The sequence below is a fragment of the Pomacea canaliculata genome, linkage group LG12 (genome assembly GCF_003073045.1).
Source record: "Pomacea canaliculata isolate SZHN2017 linkage group LG12, ASM307304v1, whole genome shotgun sequence".
In the NCBI taxonomy this organism is placed as follows: Eukaryota; Metazoa; Mollusca; class Gastropoda; order Architaenioglossa; family Ampullariidae; genus Pomacea; species Pomacea canaliculata.
Window position 1 is genome coordinate 7,684,251 of NC_037601.1, and position 13,493 is coordinate 7,697,743.

The 13,493-nt window shown below is 40.3% G+C and overlaps 1 protein-coding gene and 1 pseudogene across 1 annotated transcript; one reads left to right on the forward strand and one right to left on the reverse strand.

Moving 5' to 3' along the window:
* Positions 1-3,231: 3,231 nt before the first annotated feature.
* LOC112577333 (sodium-dependent phosphate transport protein 2B-like) lies at positions 3,232-9,335 on the forward strand. Its single transcript, XM_025260388.1, has 10 exons — positions 3,232-3,335; positions 3,809-3,870; positions 4,212-4,340; positions 5,238-5,381; positions 5,607-5,914; positions 6,173-6,239; positions 6,455-6,669; positions 7,017-7,211; positions 7,327-7,530; positions 7,997-9,335. The coding sequence occupies exons 1-10, from the start codon at positions 3,232-3,234 to the stop codon at positions 8,216-8,218; spliced, it is 1,650 nt and encodes a 549-aa protein (XP_025116173.1). The 3' UTR covers positions 8,219-9,335.
* A 1,028-nt stretch (positions 9,336-10,363) lies between these two features.
* LOC112577334 overlaps positions 10,364-13,493 on the reverse strand; it is a 37,021-nt pseudogene continuing 33,891 nt past the window's right edge.

Here is a 13,493-nt window from a genome sequence, read left to right on the forward strand (position 1 = left end):
ATGAATAGTTGGATTTCTTTTTTTCTCTCTCTCTATATATAGTTACGGTTCGGCTAATCTTTGTTCTCCTTCCTATGTTCACTCTTTTCTTCGCACTCTCTCAACCTCCTTAGTCTGTCTTATTCTCTCGCTGTCGTCTTTCGTCAGTCTTCTCCTGCCAAGACGACATGCCCTGAGAAGATTCACTTATATTAACTAATGTCTTTAACTAATAGATAGTTACCACACTTACACTTGTACTGTTCAGTCACTTCTATGCCATGGCTCTGCAGGATTTTTAGAAGTCGGTAATTCTGATTCAGTGAATATGAACTTCTGAATGAAGACTTACTAAGAGACACTAAGACATACCAGGATATACTAAGACACAGCAAGACATACGAAGGCATACTAAGATGCACTAAGACATTCCAGAACATACTAAGATACACTAAGCGGAAGATGTGCCAGTCTCCGTGTAGTCATGACAACTGCGGACTGTAGTTTCAGAGATCATATTCTTCGTCTTATGCGTTGTCTACCCGACCACCTTTTCCCAGCTCATAACTTTGTCCAGGGTCATCGTGATAAGCTGTAAGTCACCGGTACACCCTTCATATAGTTCATGAACCCATGGGGCTATAAGTTCGTGATGAGCCATTGAGCACTGGGACGTCTCTGCACTTCCTGGGGCAGACAAATCACTCCTGCGCAAAGGGACAACACTGCTGACTGCCGACCTCGAGTGGTGCGTCAGGTCAAGTGCAGGCAGCAGTGAAACTTTCCACAACCACGTGGTGACGACAGGCAAAGAGCGATAAACCACTCATGGTAGATAACTCATCCGAGTTATGAGACGCTCATACGACAGTCCACGAAAGAAGTGAAAAAAAAAAAGATTGATGATTCTCTCTCTCTCTCCCCCCCCCACACTTTAAAAAAAAAAATTTTTTTTTGTTTCCAGAATTAGTTTATACAGGTGTAAAAAACCTTCTCGTTCGTTTCCTCAACTTGTGTTAATGAACGAGAAGGTTATTTATCTCACCTCTCATTAATTCTTGAAATGATTCATTCTGTTAATCATGTTTGGCGCACCCGGTTAAAACACTCGCTTGTCACCACTGCAGCGAGCGGCTTAGGGTTCAAATCTCTTCTCGGGACACTTTCTGTATGTGGCATCTGTCCACAGGGCTTGGCGTCGGGGATTTTCTCTAAGTAGTCTGGCTTCCTCCCCTCTCCCTCTCCCCCAATAGTGCGAAATCCCCGTAAGGTGGAAGCACTTTCCTACTAAATAAACCAACCAACCAATCAACCATTAGTTCGAGCAAGAGTGTCGGCTTCCATTGTCAACGCCGGTCAGCACAACAAGAACAGTAAATATCAACGGTCTTTGATCACAGTGAGGGATTTGCGGCCTACGAAATAGAAACAACCTCAACATGTTGCGAAGTATATGAGACTGTATTCCTTTCTTTCTGTCTTTTGAGCCTAAAGCTATTCTAAAAATATAACTATTTCAACCAGTTTGACTGCTTTCTCTATTTTCACTTTCAAGTTAAAAATATTTGTTAACTCAGAATTTGAAATTTGTGTCTTGTGTTTTCTTTAAGCTACATGATGAAATTCTTCTCTATTTTACGCTGCATGTAGCAATTCTTGAAAATCTTCTTTTTTTAAGCCGTAAAATTAATACGCATATGCAAATAATTTCTAAGTTTATTCAAAACTTATTATCCCTTCCTTAAACCAGAATGTTCTCAATGTGTAATTTTGCGAGACGTTTTTTCACCTTTAGATAATTTATTTCAGTTTATAAATGATGGTTTATCATACCTAAAACTTTTCAGATTTATAACTCTTTGTGGCGATGATAATGACTCATTCATTTCATCCTCCTATCGTCTGCCGTTGACATTCGTACAAAATGGTTCCGACAGTGGTTATGAAGTGTTCGTGTTTAGCATGATTAAAACCAAATGCTTGGCAATGTTTCCCACTCACACACACACAATCAGTGGGAGAGAGGGATGTCATGGGAGACCTGGTTATGCACAGTCTCGTGTACTTGACATTCTTATGCATATGAGAAAGTTTAGCTCTGGTGGTCTCTGTTGGCAGATTTACTGAATGATACCACGTGAGAGCAGTTTCTGGAGATCATTCACAAACACTTGCGCGCAAAAAAAGGGGGAGGAGAGAGCCGAATATAGGAGACATTGTATTTATTGCAGAGTGTAAATCACCGGGTGCCCCCTTGTAGCATATAAGGAGGATGGTGCAGAGCTCGTGACGAACAGCCTCTCGTGTTCCACTGACCAGTCGGCACAAGCCATGGAGGTTTGCCTTTACCTAATCTGTTCATGTTAGCAGAAAAATATGATTTAAATTTTTTCAGCTGTATTTTTTATTTTTCAATTTTTTCGTTTTATTTTTTTTTCTCTCTCTCTCTCAAATGAGTTTTTATATAGTATCATAATTTTTTTAACAAATGTTGGTCATGAATATTCTTCACCTTGTTCCTCATGTGTCTAAAGTCTTTTTTTTTAAACGATAAACATTAATCAAAACTTTTATTTAGCTTTCTCGTTCCCTCAGCATATTAATGTATATATATAATATATTTATATTCATATTAATTCCACTTTCTTCAAACTTTCCTTCTTTTTCTGCTCTGTGATATTGTTCGAATTGTATGAGACGCTAATCCATGTAAAAAAAAACTACTTATGTTTCTTTATCTTTTTTTTCTTTTCTTTGTTTTAGAGCACTCCATACATTTGTAGTTTGCTTCAAAAACTAATTCCTATTGAAATACGATTGCATATTCTGTTTAAAAGTCTCTACTCTGCTAACAAACTACAGCCATTTAAATTAGGGTGGAGCTAGCTACTTAGTTCTACATTTTTATTGCTTCATCGTGGCATTTCATTTAGAAAGTGTGGAATAGTTCACATTTACATTTAAAAAAACTGCGAATGGCATTCTGAAGCATGCGTCATGCTCAAGCTGTCCATTAACGAGACATACACAGATACTGAAGATGTTCATCCAAATATCCTCTTTTTTAATAACAAATTATCGTCTTTTTTTCGTCGAAAGCACCCCATATCATCGATAGTAAAATGTCTATTTTTTTTGCGTTCTTCTTATTTATCCAGCATTAGCAGCAGCTAATATTTTTTTCCCGAATGCTTTTATAGATTGAAATGAATTCCTCTTTCCTCAAAGGGCGAGCAGACGACAAACCTTGAGATGAGCGAGACTCCATGTGATGAGAACGGCAATGTCAAGTCAACACATGTCTTGTGTAAATATCACTCCACACTCTACATATTTTCACAAATTACTACCCATAGGTCAGCTGCCGTATTCTAATGAGGACACATGCTATTTTATTTTAATCTTGACTTTTAATGTCCTTGATCGGAAGTAAGTTTTTTTTTTAAATTTAAATTTCTGACTTCTTGTTTTCTTCGACCAAGTGTTTGCGACAGGACAGTCTTGTTCTTTTTGACTGAGGTTGATTTTCAGTGTCTTTGGCTCTGTTTTTATTTTTAACATTGTTTTCTGTAATCATATAAACTGCGCTTTTTCATCCTTAAAAAACGATGTTAGATAGATTACATGTTTGTTTATCGTGGTAACCTCCTTTGCACATTTGCAGCCAAATACGCCGAACACACGATGAACGGTCAAGATGCTGACGTCTCAGAAAAGGTCAAAGTTGGCTTGAGCTTGAATGGTCACACTGTACCCGAAATCTCGAAACAGAAGATGGACATCAAGGACAGCCTTGACGAGAACTCAAAGGAGACAAAAATTGTAATAGAAATACCATCGAAGATCCATGGACTCTCCCAGAACTAGCAGACACTTCCACGCCTTGGAAAGGTAAAGAGTTTAAAAGAAATAATCGTGAAAAAAGTGTGCTTTTGGTCTCTGTAACAAACATTTATGAACTCAAACAGTTGATAAATTCTTCACATGCATGAATAGTAGATTGTAGTCTCTAGACTGGTCCATGAATGGTTTATGTGCACTGGTGTGTGGGTCGACAAGCGATGTGGAGAAACAAAAGAGATTAAAATAAATTGTGAAGTGAGAGAAGTGGTTGCCAATATTGCATGTTACTGACCATGTTACTGAGCAAGCCAACTAATGCTGGTCATCCCTCGGCTCTGTATGTGTGTTGTACGCATGTTTGTTTGTGGGTGTGCCTGCGCTGTGCACAGAACTGAACACACTCCAGCGCGCGCAGCGAGTGACGTGTCACGTGATCAAGCTGGTGCTTCTCTGCGGCCTGCTGTACACATTCATCTGCTCTCTGGACATTCTCAGTTCGGCCTTCAGACTGCTAGGAGGTCGGTGGACGCTTGTTCCATCTCGTGTTCGAGGCTATTAACAAGTATCTGTATCACTGTTTACATACACCCCGAAACAGCGGCGCGCACACACACAGACATACACACTCAAGAACAGCTGCTAACAAACACACATATGCAGCTAAAGTACACACAAGTACAGCAGCTAACGTAGACATATATGCAGGTATTAACGTCTACACAAGAATATTACATCCAAGCTGTTTACATTCTCAAAAGGTCTTTTTAATTACACGAGTAAATCAGAGTATACATCTCTGGCTTATATCTATATAATGAATCGATGGCTTCACGATAAAGTCTAAATTTTGACATGCTGATGTAATTAAATGCATGAAAAAAGGAAGAAAAAATGACCGAATGAAAGAAAAAGTAATGAAAGAAACAAAAGTAAAGACCAATGTTTGTAACGTTTCCTCTTGTCTCGAGGCTGCACCTTGTTTCTAAACTAACCTTCGTTAGGCAATAAAACCAACTTTCAGATTAAGGTTACTCTAAGTTAGCAGCATGAAACTCTTTTTTAATTCCATTTTAACCCGCTACATGGAAGGTCACTGCCAGCCATTAAATGCCGCCTGACGTTCTTATGGAGTGTTTTAAAATGTTAAGCGACCAAGTTCGTTGTTTGCAAATTATTTCATTCTCTCTCCTTTTTAGAGAGGACTTTGCAAAGATCCGTCTTTTTTACAGAAAACAATGTGTGTCCATCATAAATGTGATTTTCTTGAAATGTAACGAAATCAAGGAGTTTTTCTTTCAAGTGAGGGTTCCAGAAATGCTTTGCTTAAATTAAATCTGTGATCCATGTTCGAGAGATATCTTGTAGCACAAGACCAGTCATGAAACGTATTTTAACGACTGATGTGGTCGTTGCAGGTAAGGCAGCAGGTGAAGCCATGACCAACACAGTGCTGTTCAGCAACCCCATTGCGGGTCTGATGCTGGGCATCTTGTGCACCGTCCTCGTGCAGAGTTCCTCCACATCCACCTCCATCATGGTCTCCATGGTGTCCTCAGACAGTAAGAATCTCTTTGTTTCTTCATCTGGATACCGGTTAACGTTACGCAGTCCAGAAACCAACTCCCTTGTACTTCAAACGATTGTTTTAACCACAACAACTTCTTGTAGTTCAATGCTAATTAAAATTTCAACTGTTCATTGTATTGTATGTCAATCTATGAGCTTAAGTCATGAATAGTAATGCATCTTGTGGCAACTTAAGTCTTTTTGTATCTTTCACTCAGTTCTGGACGTCCGCCTGGCCATCTTCATGATTATGGGAGCCAACATTGGCACAACGGTGACCAACACCATCGTGGCTCTGGGTCAGGCCGGGGACAGAGGGGACTTCCGCCGAGCTTTCGCCGCCGCCACGGTGCACGACATGTTCAACTGGCTGTCCGTGCTGGTCCTGCTGCCCCTGGAGTGGGCCTCCGGCTACCTGTTTCACCTGACCAAAGCCATCGTGGGGTCCATGGAACTGAGTTCCGGAGCGGAAGAGCAGCAGTTTCTCAAAGTCATCACTCAGCCGCTGACAGACAGGGTTGTCAAGGTAGCTTGCGCTTGTGTTTGCAGTTTTTGTTTTGTTTTGTCTTATTTTTAGGTGAATTTTTAGGTGAATGCAAGTCCTCTTTCTCTATCCCTGTGAGCTTGTGTTTGTGTATTGTAAGAGAGACAGAGACAGTGTGTGTGTGTATATCGCGTGTGCTGGAGAGCAATCCTGGAATGATAATGAAATTAATGTTGCCTCTTTTCAAACAACGTTTAAATTCTTTTAAAATAAAATTATGCATCATTGCTCAATCTACAGCTCTCCTCCTCCAAGATCCGGGACATCGCCAAGGGTATCGCCGTCAACGGCAGTCTCATTTCCGAAGGTGAGACAACTTTCCTCAAACACTTCGTATTTAGCTGTTAAGACGTGTGCACAGCAGTGATTTGTTTCCTACCATCTTTGCTACGAGTCTTCGTGTCTCGGTAAAGCAAGCACAGACTGGTCTATAGATGTTGGTAGTTATCTAACACCTATTTGTGACCATAGAATCGAGAAAATCATGTCCTCTCCGATTCTCATCTGTCTCATTTTTTGCAGGTGAGCACATCTTTAATAACTGGAGCGGAAGTGACGAAGCCGCAGGAGGAATCCTATTGGCTGCCTCGCTGGTCTTACTGTGCGTGTGCCTCATTCTCGTTGTCAAACTGTTGTCGACGTTGTTACGAGGCACCATCGCCAAAATTCTTCGCCGGATTGTCAACTACAGCTTCGCTGAACCTTTTGACACTCTCATCGGCTTTGTGTTCATGGCTGTGAGTCTGGTTTTGGAATATAAATTCGGTCAAACATTTCTGTTTAGTTCTAGGCTGGTGTAGCGATCGCCATCATACATCAGATTTGTAAACTGTCTTCATTTTCCAGCACGAAAATCTGACACATAAAAAATTGTATTATAATTGAACACAATGTTTTTAGTTTTCAGGAATAATTTCTGGATTTAAGGAAATAAATATAGGTAAAAACACCTAGCACAAAATCAAAAAGAAAACTGTTTTGAGGTTGAAATTTTATGATTAAGGACTGTGAGGTAGAAAGTAGGAATATACAAACCAGAGGAAAGTGTAGGGAAGGGATATATGTGTTCTATGTTTTTCGACAGGTCGGCGCTGGTCTCACAATTTTGGTGCAGAGCAGTTCTGTATTTACCTCGGCCCTGACTCCGCTGGTGGGGATGGGTGCAATACATGTCGACAAGATGTACACCTTGACCCTGGGATCAAACATAGGTACTACCATCACGGGGATCCTAGCAGCTCTGGCATCGAGTCCCTCAGGCTTCAGGAACTCATTTCAGGTACTGATTAAACACACACAGAGATTAAGAGAGAACTCATATACATTGAGATCGCGGGAAAATATTTCAGCTTTAGCAACACTGAAAGATCGTGTCTTCTCTTTTTGTTTTTCAGGTCGCCTTGTGCCATTTGTTCTTTAACATTTCTGGCATAGTACTATGGTATCCGGTACCATTCATGCGCCGCACACCCCTCAAGATGGCCAAGTACCTAGGGGACACCGTCTTCATCTACCGCTGGTTCTCGGGTGTCTACCTCGTCGCCATGTTTTTTATCTTACCGCTCGCAGTCTTCGGCCTCTCCCTGGCTGGCTGGGAGGTGAGAGCTTGAATACTTTAAAACTAGGTATTTGTACCTTAAAGATGCATGTACTATGACAGAAAAAAAGCGTAACTTTGTGATCCAAACACTTGAAACAACATCAATATACAAGTAAACTTTCGCACTCAGAAATATAATGTGGATAGGCCTCAATGTTATTAAAGAGGGTGTTATGGATATTATGTTTTTCTGACGCTTTCCTCAAGGCACAAACAATGGGTGAGACTGGGCGTTTCACTAAATTTACTGAGAGTACCGATGTGCTTTGCTAGAGTAATGCAAAAGAAATAACTGGAATGGGAGTGGGGTTAAACTGTATTATAATATTCTGAAAAATTGTGAAACATCGGAAGACAAACACGCCAATATCCAAACCCAGGGAAAGGTTCTAAGAGCCAACAGCACAGACAGCTTACTTATGTTACCGTGTAGTACTAATTCCCCTTTGTGTAAAATCCAACAGTTGTTGCTGGGAGTCGGGGCGCCCATCATTCTGCTCATCGTCTTCGTCGTCATCGTCAACCTTATCAGGAGCTGGAAGCCTCACGTACTCCCCGCGAGATTGCAGTCATGGGAGGCTCTGCCTCTTCCGCTGCGCAGCCTCCAGCCCTACGATCGACTTTTCCAGGCTTGCATGTGCTGCAAGAAAGACACAGACAAGCCCAAAGACTCGACAAAGTTGTAGCTCGTACTTGTGAAACATCACCTGCTCAGGCGCAAGATTCTAGAACACCTCTGCGAGCTGCAAAGAGGCTGGGAAGGGGAGGGGTACAGCACGAACTCTGTCGAGAATGAACTCGACCCAAGCGCTAATTGTGGCGCCTATGACCTCGTAGGTCATCGTAAAGGTCGTCAGACAATCAAGATATCACGTGTTTAACCATCAGAAGTGTTCAAATTCGACAAAATAATTCCAAAAAGAGATTAAACTTTGTAACGGATACCAAACTCACTCAAGTCGTCTAAAAAGTGGATCATCAAAATACTGTTTTAGAAGACAAAATACTCAGTGTTTTTTTTAATCATAATTTAGGAAGATAAAGTTCACATGCCTGGGCAGTCAGGGTTAGGCTATAAGTAAAGTGTGTTGTGTGTGGAGGGGAGAGTTGGCAGGTTGTTGATTGAAGTGGTCGACATTGAAATCTTTGTACTGTCTCTGCTGTGCAAGAAGATGGCGATCACAGCATCGTGCGATGTTTTCGAGAAATGAAGAAGGGAGATCTTTGAACTGTAAAGCTCGAGGTGGAAACAATCATAGTTCTTTGATGCGATAGTCTTTTCAAGGTAATGAGAGGTCACCTGCACTTTTTTCAGCATTTACGTCGATGTAATCATGGTCATTGCTTGAGGAGGCTGTGGTGGTAACGATGATGATGGCGATGTTGCATACGATTTGCTGCATGTGTGACAAGAAAAGATGTAAGAAAGAAAAGAAAACAAAAAGAAGAGAGGATAAGAAAGAGAGAGGAGAAGGAGGATTAGAAGCTTTTTAAAGATTGTCCTTCGCCATTTGCTCTGAACCCTTTCGTGCCTTCGGACCTCTACACCCGATTCTTTCTGCTTTCGTGTGGAATTGTTTCAAATGCACTCAACGTAGTCATGACTATTTTCTGCTGATAAAGCTTTTCAGTATTTGTGATTCCACAGCTACATTTATTCACATCACCGTCGTCGATCGTGATGAGAAATTGTAAAGTATGTTTAAAAGAAGACAATTTTTTAAATACTTTTTGCTTTAATACTTCCAGCTGCAATTGCACATATGTGTGTGTGTGCGGGTGTGTGTGTGTGAGAGAGAGAAATCGTGCGTAAATTTATTCGAACAGAAGATAATAAATTTCTTTCTTACCCCAATATTTTGTGTATTCTCTGTTGCACCGCTTGCTGGCTTCGGAAGATCTTGCGGCTGTTAGAAGTGTCATGTCCCTGGTGTTTCTGCTGTCAGTCTCGGCAAAGAACCATCCTCGCGAGAGAATAGTCAGTCGCAAGAAGTTGACTGACGTAAACAATAACTTATTGACGTAAAGGTAATTACTCAGGTGACTAACCGGAAGTGTCCAAACGGGCTCACTTCGGGAGGAAAACTTGAAAGGAAGGAAGGGAAAAGAGAAACTGATGGAATCGATGAAAGTTTGGCTTAGGACTTAGTCCTTAGTAACGAGCCAGCAAGAGTTTGAAAGACCAGGAGATGACAGGAGGAGGTGGAGAGGTACGACACGATGATAGAGACGATGACTCGATGCTGTCAAAACGCTTCAAGCTACTGTATGGGGATCCCTTGACATGCTAGCAGTCGTGGGAGGCCCTGGGAGTGCCCCTGCCATTGCACAGCCTCTTTCCCTGACAGATTGTTTCAGACCTCTTCGTGCTGCCACAAGGATGCGAGAAACCCCAGAATCTCCGGAGTGGCTGCCCCTAGACTAAAATCCTTACAGCTCGCCTTGAGGGGTACAAGAGAATTCGTCTTTTGTAAGAATAAGCCAAAGTTCTTTTAGTCCAAGTTTGAACAAAATGTTTACCAGCAAGCGCATGGGAATAACAAACCAGTCTAAAATTAAAGTAGCTGGTGAAGAACGAGACAGCAGATATAAGCTTGTCAGATTTTTCTTTTATCTTGAACCATTTATACCCGAAAAAAGTGCTTTTGAGTTTTGCGATGCTTTTGTGCTCTTGTAATACCTCCATTAACTAACCCCCTACCCCTCAATTATTCTGTTGTTTGCAAATCTTTCCTTCGTCTCTTTCAACCACATTCCACGTAATTTAGTTTTTTTGATTGATTGTATGTTGTGTTTTACTCCTTGCCAGCAATAATACCAATAATGCCATCTTTCTTGTCACAAAGAAACTTTATTTTACAGCTGCTTTAAGAAAACGATCTACAAAACTGTGGTTCTAATTTATTACAAAATGTAAAACATCATATCAACTAAATAATTTCCAATTCGATATGTGAGAAGTGTAAAAGACCTAAAAATCACACCCTGAGGTACAGATCCATCATAAACATTTTCGTAACGTATTACAACAGAATAATAGCAACATCTGATGTTACGTCTTACTAATATTTGTGAAGTGCATCGCACAGGCCCCCTGCAGTCGCGGGATTTGGCCAATAGAAAGACACTACAGCGTATGGGACTTGTTCTTTAATAACCGCTGCTTGCTTCTAGCATACCATTCTATGGCATAGGGACCAAGTATGTGTTAGGGCCGCTTGTCTTTTATGCACAAATCAAGAAGAACAAAGACTTTTAAAAAAAAAAAAAAAAAAAAACCTCTAATTTGTTTAAATTTGATCGAGGACGCCAGATTTGAATTTCAAATTCTGAACCGTTTACTTTCGAGGGTTTTCATACTGTCGCTCAGGTTAGCATCTTACATGATGATCAGGAAAGAAAAATTACCATAGTCACATATTCGGTAGCGAGTGTCCAGTTAAGAAGACCCTTTTAGACGTTTCTGAAAGCCACATCGACGACACTACTTCTTAAAGGTCATCTTAACCGGTCATTCGACCATGCGTCCACCTCGAAAGGCCATTTAGGTAAGCCGGACTGAATAGTATGAACATAATAACGCCTTCCGAGCTGTGTGATTGATTTTTCGACAACTAAATATGAACACCTTTTTTTAAAAATGTACAAACACCGCCAAAACAGAGAGAAATGCTTTTCAGCGTTATTGATTTTAGGCACTTCGATATGTAACAATATTCCCAGACTTATTATTCCACAGATTTCTTTTTCAAACATGGAATAGATGTTGAAGCAACATTCACACAGCCTCCAGGGCATTCATACATTGATAAGGGAAGAATAGCTGAACTGAACAATGTCTGAAAATACGAGTTTATGATTACATACAGTACGTGGAATTGTGGAACGATAGCCGGAACTATATACAGAAAGTTGAATATTGACTGGTGATAACCTCGAAACTCGACTTTTGAGGAGGCTATTTACAAAGCAGAGGCAAAGTCATTAAGAAATGAGTGTACGATATGTTTTTGAAAGAAATGCAAGTTTAATAACAAGTACTAAAACAAAAAGCCCAAAGCGGAAATAAAAATATACAGCGAAGAATAAAAGGCTCCGAAAAGCTTGTGAACTAATCATCTTGTAGCAGAGAACTTTCCAAACATAAAAAGTGAAATAATTACAAAATTACTTTTTGTATCTATATAAATAATTTTAAATAACTAAATGTTGATCATGTTTGTTTCAGTTTATTCGCTAGGGTTTGTATGCCTATGAGTAAATTGTTCAGACCTCCTGCCTTTCATGGATGTCTTATGTACCATCACAGCCGATTAGCTGGTTAAAATGCAAGTCGTGCAAAATTGACAAATTATCGTTAATACATTATGGCATGTAGAGGATGCTTTGCATAATTTTACAGAAAATATTTTCATACTTTAATCACATTTTTGCAAGCCGAAAAGAAAAAAAAAAAAAAAATGAAAAAACGCACAAGGAAATACACTGAAGAGGAAAAAACCACTCTCATTAATACTACAAATATAATCACCAAACTGAAAAATTATAAAACTATACGTAGATAACATGAACACATCAGAACGACTATGATGCAAAGGGGGTTTGACCTTTAGCAGTTATAGAAAGGTATGTGACGTCCCAATCAGAACCTACTCAAATCAATCTCTTAAAACTTGTTCTCATAAACTAGAGCAGCTGAAATTCTTTGCATTTCTCGACTTAACAACAAAAAAGCGTCATTTGTTTAGATTTATCAAAATGAATACTATTAAGTATAATAAAGGTGCTAAAATTTTCAAAACTGATAATAATAAATCTTAAAAATACTGTTAAAATAATTTTGATAATTTCCACAGACTGAAGACCTGTTCAAAATAAATATTTAACGTTCTTGCATACACTGAGCCAGAACGTAGATTTCTGATTTGTGGTATACGTGGTTTCTTAAACAGCATTCCCTTCCCCCCTAGAATCAGTAGCCAAAACTTAAGATCACAAAACAGACGGGGGACAGTCCTCAACATTAGAGAACTGATCTCTGTTGCGAAGGTAAAATCGGTCAATTGTGTGAAAAAATTAAAATTTGCATCCAAATCATCTTTCTATCCCCACCCATCAACAGAACGTTTCAACATGGATGGAAAGTTACCGACATTTACATTGTGCTGTCATGGACAAGGTATGAATGGATCAAAATTTTATATATATATAAAAAACCTGCAATCACAATATCACTTGTGGTGGCAATAATAAAGCAATGCTATCAGTGGGATGGACCAGTAAGGTAATACACTTAACACTTTATTGACTTCCCCCATCGCATCGCTTTGTTTACATGTGACAGCAGATTCAAAAGATTCAGCATCCTGTAAATTATCACGGCTCGTTTCACTACCACTTCATTGCTCGACAGACTTTCCTCCTTATGACATTTTCACGGCACATTTTAGCCCACACACATTCATGTCAACAAACACACAAACAAGCGTAAACACACACACTCCTCTATATTATTTTCTTCACGTTGATCAGTTTTGCGCAAGGAACAGAACACTGCGTCGGTGTTTTTTTCCCTTTCCCCTTCCCCGCTTCCTCCCTCCTGCTCAACATCGTCAGGACCCACAGCCTTCTCGTCACGCCTCGTCATCTTGGCCAGCGCCGTACATGTCCGCAAGCTTGGCAAACTTGGGACCCCAGTCGTTCAGGTAATCATAGTCTTGGCTAGTATCAGTGCTACTGGTAGCCAATGAGCTAAGGCTGCCTGCGTCACTTCCGCCTCCTTCCACATTAAATTCATGTATTGTGTCGTACGGGGGTGCGTCGGAGTCGTCGTCGGCGTCCCTCATGCGGTCGTGGATGGTGTCACCCACGTCTGGTCGATCTCCAGGAACGGCTGAAACGAGACTTTTTGTCTTAAAGACCTTTCCTCTCGAAAACTGCCCGATGGCTGGCAAGAATAAT

Excerpts from the sequence above, each read along its gene's own strand:
- LOC112577333 (XM_025260388.1), top strand. The coding sequence starts at position 3,232 with ATGAGCGAGACTCCATGTGATGAGAACGGCAATGTCAAGTCAACACAT. Across the intron at positions 3,336-3,808 it reads TCACAAATTACTACCCATAG|AAATACCATCGAAGATCCAT; the intron begins GTCAGCTGCCGT and ends AAATTGTAATAG. Across the intron at positions 4,341-5,237 it reads GGCCTTCAGACTGCTAGGAG|GTAAGGCAGCAGGTGAAGCC; the intron begins GTCGGTGGACGC and ends TGGTCGTTGCAG.